Source organism: Halictus rubicundus, chromosome 2, assembly GCF_050948215.1.
Source record: "Halictus rubicundus isolate RS-2024b chromosome 2, iyHalRubi1_principal, whole genome shotgun sequence".
Taxonomy (NCBI): Eukaryota; Metazoa; Arthropoda; class Insecta; order Hymenoptera; family Halictidae; genus Halictus; species Halictus rubicundus.
The window spans coordinates 19,558,376-19,578,255 of NC_135150.1; the positions used below are offsets into that span (position 1 = coordinate 19,558,376).

Genomic DNA, 19,880 nt, shown 5'->3' on the forward strand with positions numbered 1-19,880 from the left:
TACTGACATTTGCGTAATCTAACTAAAATCATTTAATCCGTTTTAACTCGTTACAGTGCTCGTTTGAGGTTAGGTACGATGCACTGTGCTGAAAGTACATAACAGTGACTTACGAAACAAATACTAGAGAATATGGAAGGCAACGTCTTACTGACAGTCCGTCATACACGGTTTTTTATTGACACTTGCGAGACAATTATTGTTAACTACAGCAATGCCAGAAGAATGACTAAAGGACTCGTCAGTAAGACGTAAGACTACGTAGCACGCCCGATATTAAACGCGGGAATATCGTAAATCGTAGGGATGGTATATACAGGGATCGGTGACGGGACACAGGTAGTAGCGAGAAAGGTGTTGTCTAATCGTCCATCTGCTGGCGGGCGTAGGAGGTAACCGCCACAGACAATAGTGACATCTCCCCCACAAACTACTACTCCGTCACGTTATCCGTCAGCGGCCATTTTTCCCCTGCATTTAGCAACTGTTAGCAACTGCTAGCAACTCTGCTGGCAACAATTGTCAACAATGGCTTCGGACAAATCTGTCAATTCGAACCATAATACACTGCCAGGGAACGTGAAGATCAAAATTGAGCCAGGAACGTCAATGCCGGCTCCCATAAGAAACATCAAAACTGAACCTGGCTTGCCAACAACATCTACCACTAGACTAACTTCGTTCCGTCTGCCGAGGGACCTGACATTAGGGGGCAACATAAAAACAGAAAAGTCTAAAAGGGTGTACACACCAAATTTAAATGCTCAGAGAACGAAAAAGAAAGAGTGAGTAGTGAGGAAAACAGGTCTAATTGATGCTGATAATTAAGTAAATGTTTTTGTTTTTATAGGGATGCATCGCCAGGCGATTCTGCAAAACCTGGCAGAGGTAGAGACAATGCTCGAGGACGTGGAAGAGGAGACAGAGGTAGAAACGACAGAGGACGTGGAAGAGCTAGCAATTTGATACAGGTACATCGAAACATCATTTTTAACACAATGGTCCTATTTACCATTTGTCCATGGAAAGAAGCTGCATGGAAGCTTGTAGAGATCTACGCTCCACTACCTGTTATCCTTATATCACGCTACACATCTCAGAGATCCTCCGTTGCCCTGCTGTTGAAACGTGCGGCTTCTTTCCATGAACAGATGATACCTTCAAATTCTTGTTCTACATTTACTTTGTTGTTTTAGTCTAGCGGTATTTGGTCCACTGGAATAAATAGCACTCCAGGAAAGCGCAGCAGCAGTGGTGGTGGTGGTGGTGGTGGTGGCGGCAGTGGAGACAGTGACAGAAGTTCACAAACATCCTTAGAAAAACCAAAATTAGATCTAAATCGCAGCATTGATAAAGCGGAAGAAGAAGAGAAATTGAAGTTATTATTGAGAGATGATTTTATTGATAGCGGAGAGCCTGAAGATTTTGATAATGGACCTGTTACCTTGCCAATGATCAAAGGTGTCTATTATTAATATACTTATGAATATAGAGATGGAATTAAGAATTTTATTATTTAGTTGTTACAGCAAAGATGCACAAAGAACAAATTAAACAGGAATTAGATGTTGAGGAAGAAGAAGAAATAAATACGAAACCAACTATATTAGAGAATGGAGAGGGTAAGTATACTCTTGCTTTTATTTCGGATGATGTTATATTGTTATTATTTTTAGTGTTACCATCAAAAAATGAAGTTAAAGTCAAGGTACCCAATTTGAACATGGAACCGAAAGAAGAGTTGGATAGCATTCCACAGATGATCGAAAACAAGACGAACTCGTACATTTTGATACAGGTTGGACAGACGAAATTAACTTTATTTGTTCTCACGGTTACGATTATAATAAACAATCTGCAGTTTCCAGACTGCTTACCTGGTTTCGTGGGAAGCGCTGAAGATGCTAGGACGACTCGCCCAAACAGTTCGAACCAGGAGAAAGAAAATGCAGCTACTTCGGACACAGACTTTTGTACTTTGAATAGTTTAAAACCCGGTATTCTAGGAAAATTGCAAATTCTGAAGTCTGGAAAGACGCGATTAGTGTTAGGAGAGAACAATTTGATCGTGGACCTAGGATCGAGGCATAGCTTTCGACAAGTACGTATTTAGAAATATAGAAACTGTACAGTTACTGAAATGATACTCTTCCTCAGGATCTTATCGCTGCGAAAGTAGACACAGATAAGTTAACTGGTGATCTGATAAATCTGGGACCAGTCAATAACACGCTTATATGTTCCCCTGATTGGGAATCTATGTTGGCCAAGTTGTAAATAAATTTTCCTTACTGTAAAAAGACATGAATGAATAACAGGTGGCAACAATATTTTTCCTCAAGACGTATTTTATTTTTTTTTCGTCTTAATATATATAAGTTGATTGAAACTTATTTTTACACAAATTAGATTTACTAACTAAATCCATCGTACTATACAATGAACAATACAATAATATTCCACAATAATTCATAAAATCAATGTCTGAACTAACGGTGATACTTTCTCTTTACTTGATCGTATCGACACGTCTTGAAAAATGTATAAATCGTACATGAAAGTGGCACAAGAAATTTCTGTCCCTATTATAATAAGATATATGATACTGTTTCCACTTCGCTAAGTCAAAAAAAGAACAAACATTTTACTATCCACTCCGTAATCGCAAGCTTAAGTTTAAGGTTTGTAAAAATTAGGACTCGCTCAGAATGATGAACTTTCAAGAATGCCGAACTTGTTTTTGCACAATATCGTGATAGGATAAAATCCTGTTATCGTTAATTATGAACGAAAACACGCATTGGTGATACAGTTAGATCAAGTGCATTGCATTACAGAGGTATACACACATGACACACGCCTCGTAATAAATCATACCGAACTCTTTCAATCACTTCTCTCTATACTATGACCCTTTTTCATCGACTTCAATGCCTTTTCCCGTAATTTTTTCTCCAGTTCCTCAGTGTTTCCCTCACTTACATCGGATTCATCAGAGTCTGCAACCTTCTTCTTTTTGTGCTTTCGATGTTTTTTATGCTTCTTGTGTTTCTTGTGCTTTTTATCCTTCTTCTTCTTCTTCTCCTCCACCTCGCTCTCCTGAGAACACAAGTCACAACAGATAAATAATCTTTCCTAAAAATAAACACAAATCAAAAAAATAATTACACTACCTCCGATTCACTGGTACTAGTTTTAGTCTTCTTTTTACGTTTCTTCTTCACCTTCTCTTCGTCCGAACTGTCGTCGGCTTTCCTCTTCTTTTTCGTATCCTTTTCACCCACTTCCTCATCGTCTGTGCTCGAATCTCGTTTGGATTTCTTTGGGCGGACTTTTCCTTCATCGTCACTGGTCGAGTCTTTCCTCGACTTTCGTGATCTCGATTTCTCATCATCCGAAGAACTGTCTCTCCTCTTCCGAGTCTTCTTCGGCTCGTCGTCCGAGCTAGAATCCTTCTTAGACTTTCGCAACCGAGATCTATCATCTTCGCTTTTACCCCTCTTCGTTTTCTGATCTTCATCGCCAGAAGACGAGTCCTTCCTTGATCTCTTCGACTTCTTAGTATCTTCTTCCGCCTCCTTCTTTGATCGTTTACGAGGCTCGTTCTCGCTAGCATCCCGCTTTCTATCCTTCTTGTCCTTGCTACGCTCGTCTAACGAATCTAACACAATAAATCAAATTATAAATTCTGCAATTTATTTTATTATTTATATTAGGTCATTGCAAAAGTTTGTGTCTGATCCGTTGTTGTATTTTAATGCGAAATCAGGCGCGACCTTTTGCACTGACCTAATAAATTATGTAAAACCTAACCTCCTCGATTAGTGTCTCGAATCTTCTTGCTCTTCTCCACATGCTTCCTGTCCTCCTCAGAGTCAGAGCTGGAACCACCTTTGTCCGATTTCTCGTCGTCCGATGAAGCTTTCCTAGATTTCCTAGATTTTTCTATCTTCCTCGACTTCTTCTTACCTATAACATCAAAAACATGAGACTCCACTGAAGCGGCACTTTGAAGTGATTAAAAATCTCCTATATATACCTTCACTTTCACTATCGTTCGAGTCGGTAGAACCATCGCGTTTCTCTCTCTTCGATTTCTTGGCCACTTCGATGGGTTTCTTTATGAGGACAGGCTCCGACGTCTTCTGGCCTGACTTTTTCTCTTCTGCTACTGCTTTGATCGACTTTATTGATTTGTCATCCTTCTTCAGAGGGAAAGCGTCTCCGGAGGCGAAGCTCGATTCTTCTTTCGGTGATTCCTCTTTGTGATCCTCTCTGTAAATAACAATTAATCATGAGACAGATTCCTTTGATATTTGTGGGTAAAATATAAAAAAATCGCATTATTTATAGGACCTGATAATCGCCTGAAGCACACTTACTTTGATGGTTGTTTAACTTTAACTGCAGCTATGATATCTTCAGTCTTTTTAAACGGCGAAGGCGTGCGTGATAAACTCTTCGAAAACTGGAACGTTGCAGAGAATAGACATAGATAGAAAACTGAAGTATTTTCTTAGAATAAGATCGAGGAAGATCGATCGACTCACTCTGTGTCTGGTTACAGGAAGAGTAGCGGGTTGAAGTTTCTTTGGAGAAACGCTGGGGTCCGGTTTCTTGATGGACGCTGGTTCAGCTTTCTTGACGTCTTTCTCGGGTCGTTTGATCGGCTCCTCTTTGACGGGCTTCTCCTTCTCTTTGCGTTTGTCATCGGTGTGCTCCCGTTTCTCTTGAGACGATTTCCGTTCGAGCGATTTTCTGCATACAGACAAAGGGTATAGGATTGGTCAGAATATGTCAGAAGTTTCAGTCTACACGGCTAAGCGGGGAAAACAGAACATAGCTGTGTTACGCTCCGACAATCGTAAGGTCTGTAACATAAATGTGAAAATACGGGGTACAACCACTTCACTCACCTGATCGCTTCATCCTCATTGCTAGAGGAACTACTTTCGCTACTTTCCGAGCTACTCGACTTAGACCTTCCGTTTCGCAATTCTTTTCGCGATCCCGTATCTGTTGATTTTTTAACTTTCTCCTCGACCTTCTTCTCCTTCGTCTTGTCCTTAGCGTCCCGCGAACGATCGGGAGATCGTTTCTCGTCTCTTGAACGATCCACCGACGATCTGTGATCTTTCGATCTAGATCTATGGTCCCGGGATCTAGATCTCCGATCTTTATCCCTCCTGTCCCTGTCTCTGGAACGGTCCCGCCTACTCGATCTGTCGCGCGAGGAAGATCTATCGTACCTGAGCGATCGATCCCGGCCGTCCGGCGAGCGACGCCTGCTGTCACGACGATCCAGAGATCGACGCCTGTCTCGCCTCTCCGATGATCGACGCCTACGGTCCAGAGATCTTCTTCTGCGTCTATCACCAGGGCTTGGCGATCTTCGTCGATACCTTGCCGGACTTCGACGTGGGGGGCTTCTGGAACAATTGCAATGTGTTAATCATACGCCTTCGCAATTTGTAAAAAACAACTTTTAGTATTTTCTTTGCAATTTTTTCAAAATTCCTTCTTTACGCCATGTAGTACACTAATGGTTCCAACATCTCAAAAAAAAATCCAAGTCATATGATTCAATATTAAAAAAGTGATCGTCTTTTTAACCCGTTGTACTATATTATAGAATCAGATTCGTGACGATGATTTCGAAAAGAATTTATTGAATATTTATACTACTCATTTCCGATAAACCGACATAAAATTCCATTTTACGGTGTCTCTATTATAATCGTCGGAGAATACAGAGACTGTAGCTGGCGATCGAGGATTGAGATACTTTATTGTCCCCAGATATTGCCGAATTCAGACTCGATTCGCGAATGACGAATAATTTTCTATACGAATAAACCCATTTATAAAATGACCCATTATTCGAAATAGCTTTTGCCCGCCCAGCTCTGCCGTCGGCTATAGTCAACATTACCTTCTCCTGCTAGGTGCTCTGCGCAGTGACGGAGGTCGCATGCTGCGGCTACCGCTGTACCTATCCATCCTGTCCCGCTCCCTTTCTCGTTCCCGTTCTCGTCTTCTCTCTCGTTCCCTCTCCATGGATCTCCTAAATTAAATTTGCCTGATGGTTAATATCCCTCCAACTTTCACTCGAGGAATGCAGAAACATCTATAATTTCCTTTTTTTTTTTACTTTTCTAACTATGTGCATTTTACAATAACAGTAGAGCTGCGTTATTCAGCTAGTGACGTTTGAAAATGATATACGGGGACCACCTAATTTGCGTACATATTATGACACGTAATTATTTACCTTCTGTTCCTGTCTCGTGACCTGTCCCGCGACCTGTCTCGCGATCTATCACGTGATCTATCCCTCGATCGGTCTCTGTCCTTGGATCGACCTCTATCTTTCCTCGGCGAGGGACTCCGACGTTTAGGCACTGATTTCCGTTCGCGACTTGAGTCGCTCTCGCTACCACTATCATCTTTATTAGTTTTTCTATAGGATCTCTTAGCCTGCACTCCGTCCTTCTTCTTTCTAATTTCGAAATCGTTCTTATCTTTCGCGCCCTTGTCTTCCTCTGACTCCGAGCTACTACTTGTGCTCGCGTCTCGCTTCCTGCTGGAATCGAGATTATCCTTTCTCTTATCGGGCGATTTCGAGCGGGACTTCGACGATCTGGAGTCGCTCGAATCAGATCTCGACTTTCTAGACTTACTTCGGTCGTTGCTCTTCGACCTTGACTTTTTCGACCGTGAACGAGACCTTGAGCGCGACCTTGGCGACTTGGATTTCGTGCGTCTTGATTTAGAACGGTCCTGCGACCTGGACTTCGATCGTCTTGACTTCGATCGAGACCTGGATCGTCTGGATCTTGATTTCGAGCGAGACCGTCTCGATTTCGATGTAGGCGATCTTGATCGTCTCGTTTTCGAGTCGCGACTCGGCGATTTCGATCGGGACTTTTTCGAACGATTTATCGGGGACTTGGATCTGGATCGAGACTTCTTGGCTTTCTCCAGTGCCTCCGGCGACGGAGTACGATTGTTCTTCTTCTTTCCGTCGGCGATGCTCATCAGCTTCGCTTGCAATCGGGATATCGCGACAGCAGCTTCCCTGTTGACAGACCTTGATGTATGATCTTTAATTATGCCGCACAGCTAAACAGGGATACTTACGGTTTAGTCTTCACTGGCATCAGTGGTATAGCGTTCTCGGGCTGAGGGGAATCCTCCCGTTCGATCTTCACCTCCGGCATTTCCTTCCCGTTGTCTTTTACAGAATTCTTGCTAGGTGACCTCGAGGATGATCGTCGCTTGCGACTAGATCTATCGCGGTCTCTGTGCCGATCTCTCGATCGACTCCTTTTGCTTCTGCGAATAATAATGCAAGTTATTATATTATATTTCGTCTATAATCCGCAACCAAGAATTGATTCAGATTATCAGGGTCATACCTATCTCTGTCACGGTCTCTGCTTCTGTCTCTTCTTCGCTCCTTCGACGAGCCACGTTCTTTGTCCTCTTTCTTTATCTTGTTCTCAGCTTCATCCTTTTCCTTCTCCCTCTCTTTCTCCTTCTCCTTTTCAGCCAACGAAGCTTGCAGCTTCTCTTGCTCCTCCTAATTCGATACGTTCAGGGTTAGAATAAACACCACAACGATACTTGTTCGTTCTATCAAGTATCAAATATGGAAAACCTAAACTGAACCTCGTGCGTCAAGAAAACATTCGATTGAACATTCCTGCTGAATGTTAAAATTCAGCCGTTCAACTGTTCAACTCTACTCGCGGTCTACTTCACGCGATGAAATCAAAATACTTGTGGAGAGAGAAAAAAAAAAAGGTGTGACGACGAAAATTGTTGATAATCACCAAACGTTTTTTAATCTGATCTTTTTTCTGTTGCAAGAAAGCCTCTGGTATGCCGGTCACGCTTTCCTGAGCGGAGACCAAAAGGTCCCATAATTCGCCCATGAAAGACCTGGCATTTCTGCCGTTCAGGAAGCCCGTTAGGTTGATCTGCATTTTTCGTGGATCCGGGAACTGTAAAATACATAGTAGACCGGTGTCATCCGTTGCCACTCTGTACATCCGAACGAAATGGACGGTGCGTTCGATTTTGCTATTGAAATGCGACGAACGCAACAGAAACGTCGCGCGACATATGTAATCATCGGTAACAGAGTATGCGTGTGTGTGTGTCCACCTCCCTATGTTGCTACTAACTGCTTTTCCCCCTCGAGTCTTACCGCCAACAGTGAATCTCCTCACGGTTTGACGTCTGCGCTAACAACTAAGATACGCCAAGAAAAAAAAAAGACATTACACCGATCGATAAACGCACAAATAGCACAGAATTACATTAATACCTTCTCACAACTTCGACAAACACTCTGCCAACGAGGGCAGAGAGTCGCTGAAACGCATAAGTACATGTTAGCTGAAAGTTGAATGGATTAATAGAGAGAAGGAACACCGTTCCACCAACCTGTGACGTTGACAAACAGTGTCAAACCGAGTAGAGATACCTCCGGCGTGGTCCACGACTCAGTCGCGTCCAGCATCGAAAGACCTGCAAGTTCCCTGGGTTCTTCTGGCCGTAATGGATGGTACGATGACCAAAGAAATCTGCGTCCAGGTGGTCGAGGTACTTCAGGCTGCGGTGGTGTCCATTGGAGCCGACCAGGCCTCCTGTCCAGGCAGGATGATTCCTCGGTGACATGGCTTCAGCTACAGGCAGTTCGGTGGTGGTAGAAAGCTGTGCTACAGCTTTTGTAGATGTGTGGCCCCGGCAGGTAACCACCTCGAGCGAGGCAGCCACGAAGGTGGCGACCGGTGCAGCTAGTAGACGACGCGATTACGGCAACGTAGACATCTGCAGAATGGTAGAAGACCTCCGGCAGAGCTCCGTTTAAGGGCGAGAAGTGCAGCAACAGCTCGACGATGACGAGATTATTGCGAGCACGCCGGTGACGATGAACGGTGGACGATGAACTGCCGAGGCTGAAGTTTCAGCAGTGGTTCTAAGACGACGTTGATATACACCAGCTCGCCTCGGCTAGCGTTGGACGGCTGATAGAAAGGCGGCCAATCGGATGTAGAGAGGAGCACATCCGAATGCCATTTGGACAATAGGGTTGAGCCCCACCAACGGTCTCTACTTATACTAACGGGGAATTCAAACATACGTGATAAGAACTTGCTTGTACATGGGTATTGTGTTGCAGGATCAGCTACATCAGAGTTTTTCTTTTTTTTTGTGTGTGTGTGTTTTGGATTGATATATAGGATTTTTTTGCTTGGAAACGGAGACAGTTGTTGGAGAGATAAAAACGGGACACACAGGACGTATACGGGAACGATGATACTCTTTTTTTGTTTTTTCAGAATTTAAGAAACAAAAAACAATGAGGCAAGCATGACTAATTAATGGTAATTCTGCCTCCTTGCTTTTCACCTCCAAAATTAGCACTTCGTGCGGATTTTGGATGATAGTGGATTTTGTAACTGGTTACAAAACTTTGTGCTGAAATAATGTGTATTTATCGATTTCCTATGATGAGGGGAAAAAGCCAAGTGAACGCATTTCATAGTTCGTTTATAACTTTAGTCTACCTCGTAGTTCGGACTAAACTCTACTGAAGATCTGAAGCGATGCAAGTCCCTTACCTTTTCCTCCAGTTGGTTATATACAAATTCTACCACAACGTCGTCCTCCATGCCCAGGATCTGCGTGATCTTCGTGGTGATCCATGGTTTGATCACGTCAAGTTTTACTTTGCTCATATCCACCTATGAAACAAACACATATGGTACAGATTTAATTTTTACAGAGTGCCGAACTAATTAACTAAAACCACTGCAGCTGAAACATTTATATGTGTCCATGCTTCATAAAGTGGTATTTGGAAGGAATGCGAAAGGAATTTGCAAAGACGTTGTCTGATTGGTTAGGCGCAACGAGTTGAATCGCGCAACGAGCTGAATCACACACATTCTCGCTATTCTCTGAGAAGAGTACCACTATTACTTCAGGTGTATCACATCACGTGACAGTGAACTACGCTCCCCTTGCCCTTGTGCTGTCCAGAGTACCACATTATGAGACACGGATGGCACACTGTAACTCGATATACTGCGTACTACAATATGTAGATTCTGATAGCAAAGCAAACTTCTTATTAGTTATTCAAATATTGAAGCTATAATGGTGGACGAGTATCTACCTTCTGTGTCAGAGAATCTCCAAACTTCATTTGCTTTAGAAGTTTCTTCTCTTTATCGCTGAACCTCGTGTCCTGCGACGCCGTAGTTCCCTAGACCCCAAAAATATCGAGTTAGTAAAACATCGAGTATTAAAATATCTTAATCAAGTCCTTTACTGGATATTGAGTAATCAAAAATCGTATCGTGTTGGTAAAAAGAAAGTTAGCTAATTTACCGTGTACATCATCTTGGCAACGTGTGGAAATTAGAAGCTGCACAATACTCGATGCTCGAAGCCTGGCGGCGTTCCAATCCTCCTCTTCAACGTCGGATTAAGAAGAGCTACTTCCACAACCACGTAGTGAGTTGTTAGCGCGTTTTCTTCTCCATAAAATAGCCACACATTTGCGTATATACAAATATCAAGCGTTAGAATTAAACGCAGAGACGCGGAGTCAAGATAAATCAATTCTCCAATATGGCGGCCCTGTCGTTGAGTCAGTAAATTGAAGTTGCTTAGCAATGCACAGAGCAGCCACTCTTTACCAGTGCTGCCAATGGATGCGACAATGGCACACTGATATATATATCAGTGCAATGGCAGGCTTTCAAAATACATATATTATTCAATGTGCTCATGCCCGGGGTTTCGGCGTTCCCACTTTTGTGACATCGCCTTTTTAGCATGGAACAGAATCTGGGCACCGACGAGGTACTGTGGTATTGTCACAGACAAGGTATAGGAGCCTCGTCTGTGGTACTGTCACAGACGAGGTATAAGCAGAGGGGATAGGTATCCTCTCTGGTATTATCACTCAAATTTTCATGTGTAGTTTTATGTATTTATGACAAAATGGGTGCAACTGAAGACAGTAGAAAGATTGAAAGAGTTTAATCTGTCTCACGATTGTTATAATTGAGGGGGAATATTTTTATTTTGCGTAAAGATCCTTAGTCTACTCATCAAAATCAATGTCCTGCCTCATCAGTTTCATTTTTCTGACGTTATAAACAATACTATAAAAACGAGTCTTGAATTTCACACATAAATGAATCACGATCACAGCGTGAATGAAGTTAAAATCACGACCGTGATCGTGATTCTGCGATCACTGTGATAAATCACGGTTAGTGATTTTGAACGCCATCATCTCTAGTCTTGTCGCCACATCCTTTATCCATAGGATAAATTCATAAAGATTCCATTCATCGAGTATCTTAATCTATGGTAAAACTTTTATTTCGGCTAACTTCAAATTGTCATAGTAGGGTGGACCAGGGTGGACTGTTATTTTGATTCCTGAAGTAAATTCAGATGAATTTTTTTAATATCATCGCAATGTCTAATTATTATCATTTTTGTAGGTAAATCAAAATAATATGAATTTAATCACGAATTTGTGATACGTTCACGAAGTATAGATGTGCACAAATATTTAACGTATAAAATGAATCAGTGAAGAAAATTATACTATTACAATTTTCAAGAAGATGCAACTCCAATGTACACTTATACACTGACCCAAATAAGACATGGATAACACAGAATTGTTATTCTTCGACACATTTTCGCACGATATTTCCGAGGTGAGTACAAAGTCATTTAGGTCGTCCTCGCGGCAATACAATTTCTTATTTTTTCTCTATTCCTGTCAGGAACTCAATTTAGATTTAGTGCAGTTCCCCAAACCTGTATATATTAGCGAAGTTAGAATTATTCCTTTGGGTGCCAGAGTACAAGCAGATTTTCCTGGAGGTGTCCGTTTAGGGTAAATCACACTCATTCTCAAAACGCAGTTAGAAATCAAAGATAATCAGTAATTGTCTTTCATTGCAGTGCAACAAATCCGTCTCAGTTCGAAATTGAATTTTTTGTAAATGACCTAAGCAAACCTGGAGCATCTACTTTCGAGTCTCTAGGAGAGTTAGAATACAAACAAAATATTCATATTCAGTTAGAATGTGAAAGAAAGCAAATACCAACGGATGGATTAGTATTGAGAGGATGGTACACTACCATCACTTTAGCTGTGTACGGAACACTGACAAAGTCTTTGAATAATCCTCCAGAAGTTATTAGCTCTGCTGCTGGCTCTGCAGCTTGTGCAAGCGGATTGGAGGAAGCAGTAGAAACTACTGTTCAAATATCGGAACAGCAATCCGATTGGTATTATGAGAATCAGACACAGACAAATTCTAGTGTAAGTAAACATGGAATTGCTGCAATAAGAAGACAGCACTTCCTAATAATTTCAGTAAACCAACAAAAAGCTCTTAACACTAGGTTTATAGAGCACTAAAAGTGTCTACTCTACGTTAATTCATAAAAATTACGAGAATGCATCTATTCAAATTTTTAGCCATTTTTTTTATAATACAGTAAACCCTCCTATAATGTGAAACACAAATTGCGATTTGACTTGTATCAGATTTAATTTAATTTGATCCGATTTGTACTAATTCTGAGTTTTGTATAACACGGCATGAATTAATCGTGTTATAGGAGGATTGACTGTATATATTCCAAGAAATAAATTTGTTGAATAAGCCCAGTATTAAAAATCAAGCACAACTAGTATGGTGAGGAGACGCCTCCTTATTTAATTTAGCAAATTCCTCACGTTTGTTCTAACATTACTATGGAATTCATAGGAAACATGTGTAGCAGCGACTCCACCGCCTCCTGTACAGCCGATACAAACTGTAGACTCATCCAGAAATTCAACATCAGATACTGGAAAGACAGACGTGGGACACTGGGAAGAAGATAGCGCGAATGGCGCTCTGAAACCAGCGAAACGTCCTTCTTCGCCGCCCTCGGAATCTTTAGTGTCCTTAAGCCCTGAATCCATATCAGCGGAAGAGGAAGAAGGAGAGCAAGATGCAGGCGAACAAGAAACAGGAGAGCCGTTTGAACCTATATTGTCCGACGAGGACATAATGGCAGATGATATGCCACCAGCTGCGGAATACGAATGCGAAAACATTCAGTTAGACGACATCTATTCCCTGACACCGCCCGATCTGCTTGAACTAGAGAAACTAGCGAACATTGCCGAAGAGTGTTCGATAAACACCGAAATGTTGGACAAGATACACGAAATATTTCAATCGCTATCAAAGTCGGTCTTGCATTTCAACAACGCATCGGGACAAGAGAAAGAGACGTTCGTTCACAATTGCGAGTCGTTGTGCGCGATTCTTAGTCCATTTCATTTGAACAGCACCGATTTCAACGACTTGACGAATATCGTGAACGCAGGCTTAGACATGGATTACGCGCGAGGTCAGCCTCAGCCAGCTTACAAAGTCCGACACGTGAAAGTTGGCGTACGATTGGCGGAAGCTTTGTGCAAGCTTCCCCAAGGTCCGGACATACTCTTGAAAGTAGACGCCCCTTACAAATTGCTAGCGTTATGCATGCGTGAGAACGTAGCTCTTCCCGTGAAGCTCTCCGCTCTTCGTACGCTGGACGCGGCATTGATAAGTCCTGTGATTGTCCAGGACTTCCTCAAGTCAAAGAGCAATTTGTATAAGAACGCCCTGATGATGTTGGACACGGCCAAGCTGGCTAGATTGAAGTACGCGTTGAGCTCGTTGCTCCGAAAGGTGCACACGTATGAATTCCTCGAGGAGGTGGAAGAACTGGACGAACTGGCCGTGACTGAGCTGACAAGCACATACGTCTGCGCACCTACGTTAATGGCCCAGCCGAAGCGTCAGCTTCCAGCTGGAGTTCAGATGGAATTCGAGCGCGAGCAAAATCGAAATCCGCGTGGCCACCTGATTGCGTACTTCGAGCACCACAAACTCTTGTACCACATTCTCGTGGCGCTTACTTCCCCAAAGTCGGATCTAAACTTGATCAAAGCCACTCGACACTTTCTGTTGCGTCTTTCCGACACCAAGGAGGGTTTGTTGTATCTACTGAAGGAACCGGAGGTCACAAAATTAATTTTGAAAGCCTTGAAGTGCGAATTACATGGTGCAGGATCCGTCTTAGCCTGGCGACTTCAAGTTGTCCAGTGTTTATTACGATTGAGACATCAACCCTCCGACTGGTTGGCCCTGAAGAAGCTGCACTCTTTTCTGACGTTCCCAGAAGGCTTACAAGCCATAATAACAGTTCTTCCTACAGGAGAGTTTATCGACATCTTAATTCCCTATCTTTCTGATCCAAATCTGTGCGAATTTTCTGCCGAGATCATATCGGCAACTATTAGATACTCTGATCGAATAGAAGTGTTCCAGAACCGTGCCGCAATTATCTTGGAAAAATCACGAGACCAAGCAGTTCTGAAGGATGTTACCTCCTATATAACTACAGCTGCGCAACCAAGTCATTGGAACTACGGAGATGTTTCTCCACTAGTTGCGTGTATCAGGAAATACGCGGACAAAGCAGCGTCTCTTCCAGGACAATTAATTACAGCATGCAGGATTTTGTACTATCTTGTTTTCCCGTTTAACAACGACGTGGATCCGTTAGAACCTTACATCGAGTTGAAATACAGGAACGCGTTAACTCAGTTGTTCGCTGCTGATGGTCTAACAGCTCTCATCGCAGTGATGGCAAACATTTCCGAGTTCTATGAGCAGCCATTTTTGCATCGTGCAGCCCTAACCGGACGCAGGGGCTTGGCGTTGGTTGCGCTGCTTCTGCCATGTGTGAAATTAACTAGGGCATTATTGGAACGCCTTGTAAAATGTATGGCAACGGACTTCAAAGATCTGACGGCTGTGGTACCGCTTCTTGGTGTCTATTCGCTGGTCGAAGCTATTCCTCCTGTTCGAATTGTGCAGACTCTGTCCGAGGAAATAGTTGGAACTCTGTTGGTATTTACACAAGCCGTGGATTCAGATGGATCAGGGAACGTAGCGAAGTCTTTGTGGACGCAAATGCTGGGCGAAGTTCTCAAGATGGTTTCCCTCAGCCCTTGTAATTTCATACCTGGCTTGAAGCTTTTAACTAGACTATTACCACCCGTTCTGACTCTGAAAGAAACCATAACCGAAGACGCTACTAGATTGTTAGGTTTTCGAAAATTGTGGTCCGCTCATCTGCAGGCTCAAGCCAACAACTTGACCGAAACGTTGAGGCTGCTCTGCTCCAGCTGGAACAAGGATCTGCTTATCCTTCTTTCAAAAGTGTGCATGCAATTGAGCGATTTAGCGGCACCCACGGCGTTACTCGTCGGCAGATGCTTGTTGGATGGCATAATAGCTGCAGCCCCTTTAGAAAATAATGTTTTAATTCTTGCGCTACTCAGTGAACTCGCTAGGCACGCGCCTATGAAAGCAACGCTGCTGACTTTAACTAGCCCGGCGTCGAGAGCACAAGTGAAGTCCGACCAGAAATACCCACCTGTTATCGAGATGATGTGTACCGCGCTGAAAAGCACAAGCGACGTTAGGACGCAGTATGAAATACTCGATACCTTCGAGACACTGTGCGACTGCACGCTGAGTCTGATGCAAGAAGACTCCAACGAACCATTCGAGAAAAGACTGACGCACTCAGTACCAAGCAAAGAGCCGCTTCTATCGATTTTGGCAGCGCTCATTGACATTCTAGCAACTAGTACAAAATTCGAGTCCGAGATGCTTCAAAGTACGCTCCGGATACTCACGTCTCTTAGTAGCCACAACTATGGCCTCTATCATGTAAAAAGCTGTTTAGAAAATAATCCTGATGCGTTGCGATCTTTACTAGAACATATCTCCGCGTTAGAGGATCCCGAAGATCAACAGGTCGTTGATCTAACTATAATGTTCTTAGAGAATTTAATCGCATCGGAGTCGCAACGTAGATCGTTGCATCTGCGTGTCCAGCAACTGGCGTCGTTGATATCGTGGGAAAAAAGCGATCATCCGCTGGAAAAAATCAAAAGGGCGCAGGAGTTAGTAGAAATTTTGAAGTCTGCCGAAGACAAAGAAGAAAAAGAACCGATTCCGGAAATGTTAGAACCGTTGTTGCCAACTCCGGAGGCTTTGTTGAATCAATTTTCTCAACGATGCTTAAGGATTCCGGATCCCGTGTTGAAACGACCAAAAAAATACACGTTTATGTCGCCGAGTCAAGTAGCAACCGAGAATACAACAGATCTTTTGGCTCTCGTGAGTGAACTGCTTCCTGCCGATTTTAATTTATTGGCGGAGGCTCAGAATCTGTGTTCGAAGGCGCCGCTCGATGACGCTACACAACCGCTGCAATCGAAATCTCAAAACGATGATCAAGAAGCTAGGGATATACAGAAGCAATCGACGTCTCCTGTTTCGAAAGTGAAACAACCGTTTGGTAAGATATATACATGTATTTATTACACGATAATAATTCGATTGAACCTGCAGAACATCTATCTACCCTCCAATAACTGAATCGGAATCGGAGGGTAGGTAGTATCAGTAACCTGTTCTACGAAAATTCTTTACATATATTTACAGATATACTATATACTGTATAAACATCATTCTTATTTCGTTTTTCTCTTGCAGTTACACCGATGCGAGGCAGGACACAATTCTCAAACTCCTTGAGAGGTGGTCCAGTAGTGGGTGGCGTAGGCAGAGGAGCAGATCTATTTCGATCTAGACCACCAAACACCTCACGACCACCGTCTCTTCACGTCGACGATTTTGTAGCGTTGGAGACATGCGGCGCTCAACCGACGGGACCTACCGGTTACAACAAACTTAGTATTCGTGGTACTTGTCCCTCCCGAGCGATAAACGCAGGAACAAGAAGTAGACCATGGGCTCAGGAAACTCGACCACCTTATCTGCGTTAAGCTCGCGATAACGTCCTGTTCACAATTCGCTAATTACAACCAGATGAATAATTTTGTAACAGTAGATTTAATATATCGTACAATAAGTTTTGTATAAAACTCTTTCATGATAATAAAGTTATTTGTACATGTCCTAAAACAAAATACCTCGCATATTTACTCGTAACGGTACTAATTTCGATTTCTCGACACTGTAACGATATCATCCTTTTGCATCTTCTGGACCCAAGCGTCGTATACTATCTTGTAACTGTTATACTCTCTCCTCAGTTGCTGTATTTCTTTACGATTGTATCTGTTCTGAAATAGCAATAAATAACAAAATATAGATTAGGAAACATTAAAATAGCCCTTTCAGTCAAAATTATGTACCTACCTCCGTTTTTAATTCTTTCAATATCAGTTTTTCAAAGTTTTCTAAGGTTTCCCTTATGTACTTGTTAGGTTTCATATTGTGTTTGGACATATAATTCAATAAAAATTCCACATATTTGAAATTCCTTCCATAACACGCATTGTGCACTAACGCCCCTATTATTATGTGATTTGATGCAAATCCAATATTATTCATTTGTTCTAGAAGTTCTATTCCATATGCGATTCTATGGCATCCTAAGGCTAGTACTCCAAATGTCATAATGTCTGGCATTAGATGATGTTTCTGAATTTCGTTTAGAACGCGCTAAAATATAAATTATTGGAATAGGAAATGATATATTAAATGTTACAATCGATTGAAACGTTATTAATTAATAACTTACTTTTGCCTGTGAAAATTGTTTCCTAAGATTTCTTTTTTTAATAAGCATATTAAAGAAGCTAATATCTACTGTAATGTTTTCCGTATGAATATATTTCAGAAATAAATTCTCTGCTTCCAAAGAAGGTGGTAGCAGTTCCATGAACATAGTCATTGTTTTCACATCAGGAATTACATTGTCATTTTTCATTCTTTCTAACATTTTCTCTATTCCACCAAACAAAATTAGTCGATTATTTTTCAGTATTTTATTCAAATTGTTAGATATTTTCACAGATTGATTATATAGAATCGCTTCAGAATCCATTTCAATGAGATTTTTACTTTCCCTATCTTCTGATTGATTTTTAGTCAAAGTAATAAGGGAGAAACTCAGTGCTGGCGGAGAATCTAACAAATCTGGTCTGCCAGCTTCCTGAAGTGTAATTTGAGCAGCGGGAAAATCAGGTATTAGAAATTCATTTATATTCAGTTTACCAAACTGTGTATCTCTGATTGCTCTCAAAAGTAGATTGTAATGAATTATAGTTGGTTTTATTTTATATCTTTTCATTTGATGCCACAGAATCAGAGCATACCTTAACCCGTTTGCTTTGTCACTGATCGCTGCATGAAACAGAACACCAAATATAGTGCTTGAGACCAATTTCTTGTCCCATGCTTCATCCGCTATTTCAAAAGCAGTCTTGATTTGTTTATGCCAGCTATAAGCTTTTATAAGAGTGGCATAATGTGTTTCATTTAAAGCAATATTTTTTACACAAAAAGTCTCTCTCAAGTTTTGTAAACATTCCAAAGCTTTGTCCGTGTCCTTTGATACTGCACAAGCATTAAGTAAACTATTGTATATCGCTTCGTTTGGTACCATCCCACGTTTCTTTAGTTGGTTGTAAAGCTTAAAGCATTTCTCCATGTGGCCTTGCTGAGAAAACCCATAAATTAACAAGCTGTACATATATAAAGTAGGTTGGTCGCGATTCTCTTTAACTAAATCTAGTACGCTCAACGCTAGCTCCAAATTCCCCTGTTTCATATGAGACTTAATAAGTTGAGCATATTGTCCTGGACTTAATTTTTGCGATCTTGGAATTTTTGCATCATTTTCTGTAATCTCCTCCTCTTCTCTTTCTGCTTCATCCATTTCAATTCTCTCATATTTTTCGTTCGAAAGATCTCCGAATACGTTAGCATCTTTGGGTAATGTTGACGTACAGAAATTTCTGTTCAAACCAAACTGGTAGAAATGACTTCCTCTATCTTGCTTCGGTCTACTATTCCTATCTATTTTAGATTTTTCATCTGAACTTACATCCGTATTTATACAACTGCTGTACCTGCACGCATTTTGTATGCATAGAAATTGTCTTTGTTTGATGTGATGAACACTGCAGTTTATATAACCTGTTAGAATGTTTGGCTTCAGAAACGAATTCATATTCCACAGAAATATTTTAGGCTCATTTATTGAGTTTCTTTAAATTTCTTCAAAAAGATACGATCTTTCTATGGTTAATTTTTAATGGTTAATTGAGGTATCATTCACATGAAATAATTCTATTCCCACGTGTGGAGTGCAATACGATGCCGCATATCAAGTTTTACATTGGAAAATACTTTTCAAACGCATGTATCACCTGGAATGGAAAAATTTTGTGAAACGTACAATTTAAATAAAAAAACATAGATACATACATATACTTGCGTGAAGCAAAGGGGCATACTTTTTAAGTTGTTTTTAAAAAAAGGGGGGGAGAATGTATTATGAATACTCGGTGTATAGTTTTGGGAGGAAGAAAGAACGAAAACGGCGTATTTGAAAAAGGGAAATGCAATGTATTTATCTAGATTTAAAAAAAACTCAAATCGAGAGAAACTGTGTGCGTGCATTCATACTGATTCATTGATTCATATGAAATATGTACATGTAGTAAGAACGGTGCCGGTAAATTGGTTACCATTGAACTTGATCGAAAATTGGCGCACTAGCGCTGTATACGTTTGATCGGAACGTTGTACCAGGTTGTACATATTTTTCACAGTTTCCAGTGAGCCGCGTCAGTTGGCGTCAGTTCGATAAAGACCACAGTGAATTACAGAGTGGAAGGCGATAGATACTGGATGTACCGTCAAATGCGCCTCCAATCTTACAGAATTAATCTTGAA

General features: G+C 41.6%; 4 protein-coding genes across 11 annotated transcripts; 2 read left to right on the forward strand and 2 right to left on the reverse strand.

The window, feature by feature from the left end:
• Positions 1 to 441: 441 nt before the first annotated feature.
• Positions 442 to 2,341, forward strand: Rpiiic53 (RNA polymerase III subunit C53). Of its 2 annotated transcripts, none has more exons than XM_076805788.1 (7): positions 442 to 785; positions 851 to 971; positions 1,197 to 1,461; positions 1,521 to 1,622; positions 1,677 to 1,798; positions 1,862 to 2,101; positions 2,158 to 2,341. In XM_076805788.1, the coding sequence occupies exons 1-7, from the start codon at positions 529 to 531 to the stop codon at positions 2,275 to 2,277; spliced, it is 1,227 nt and encodes a 408-aa protein (XP_076661903.1). In that variant the 5' UTR covers positions 442 to 528; the 3' UTR covers positions 2,278 to 2,341. The 2 variants fall into 2 exon arrangements, with proteins under 2 accessions (XP_076661903.1, XP_076661905.1); XM_076805790.1 differs by having other exon boundaries at positions 444 to 785; positions 1,530 to 1,622.
• Positions 2,342 to 2,352: 11 nt separating this feature from the next.
• Srrm1 (Serine-arginine repetitive matrix 1) lies at positions 2,353 to 10,667 on the reverse strand. 5 transcript variants are annotated; one of them, XM_076805784.1, is made up of 15 exons: positions 10,405 to 10,667; positions 10,190 to 10,279; positions 9,633 to 9,755; positions 7,836 to 8,006; positions 7,419 to 7,582; positions 7,141 to 7,335; positions 6,272 to 7,078; positions 5,933 to 6,064; positions 4,917 to 5,426; positions 4,551 to 4,758; positions 4,383 to 4,468; positions 4,040 to 4,275; positions 3,814 to 3,969; positions 3,174 to 3,661; positions 2,353 to 3,099 (listed from the first exon to the last, which is right to left on the reverse strand). In XM_076805784.1, exons 1-15 carry the CDS (start codon positions 10,414 to 10,416, stop codon positions 2,887 to 2,889), a joined length of 3,591 nt encoding a protein of 1,196 aa, XP_076661899.1. In that variant the 5' UTR covers positions 10,417 to 10,667; the 3' UTR covers positions 2,353 to 2,886. The 5 variants fall into 5 exon arrangements, with proteins under 5 accessions (XP_076661899.1, XP_076661902.1, XP_076661900.1 ...); XM_076805787.1 differs by having other exon boundaries at positions 5,250 to 5,429; XM_076805785.1 differs by having other exon boundaries at positions 4,383 to 4,459; positions 4,917 to 5,429.
• Positions 10,668 to 11,336: 669 nt separating this feature from the next.
• Positions 11,337 to 16,957, forward strand: Vir (VIR_N domain-containing protein). The gene is made up of 6 exons (XM_076805796.1): positions 11,337 to 11,474; positions 11,535 to 11,756; positions 11,826 to 11,938; positions 12,007 to 12,370; positions 12,822 to 16,467; positions 16,665 to 16,957. Exons 2-6 carry the CDS (start codon positions 11,703 to 11,705, stop codon positions 16,955 to 16,957), a joined length of 4,470 nt encoding a protein of 1,489 aa, XP_076661911.1. The 5' UTR covers positions 11,337 to 11,474; positions 11,535 to 11,702.
• LOC143365537 (pentatricopeptide repeat-containing protein 1, mitochondrial) lies at positions 16,858 to 19,781 on the reverse strand. 3 transcript variants are annotated; one of them, XM_076805819.1, is made up of 4 exons: positions 17,719 to 19,397; positions 17,334 to 17,639; positions 17,105 to 17,257; positions 16,858 to 16,972 (listed from the first exon to the last, which is right to left on the reverse strand). In XM_076805819.1, exons 1-3 carry the CDS (start codon positions 19,150 to 19,152, stop codon positions 17,129 to 17,131), a joined length of 1,869 nt encoding a protein of 622 aa, XP_076661934.1. In that variant the 5' UTR covers positions 19,153 to 19,397; the 3' UTR covers positions 16,858 to 16,972; positions 17,105 to 17,128. The 3 variants fall into 3 exon arrangements, with proteins under 3 accessions (XP_076661934.1, XP_076661932.1, XP_076661933.1); XM_076805817.1 differs by lacking the exon at positions 16,858 to 16,972 and adding an exon at positions 19,673 to 19,781 and having other exon boundaries at positions 17,006 to 17,257; positions 17,719 to 19,351; XM_076805818.1 differs by lacking the exon at positions 16,858 to 16,972 and adding an exon at positions 19,406 to 19,424 and having other exon boundaries at positions 17,006 to 17,257; positions 17,719 to 19,351.
• Positions 19,782 to 19,880: the final 99 nt, after the last annotated feature.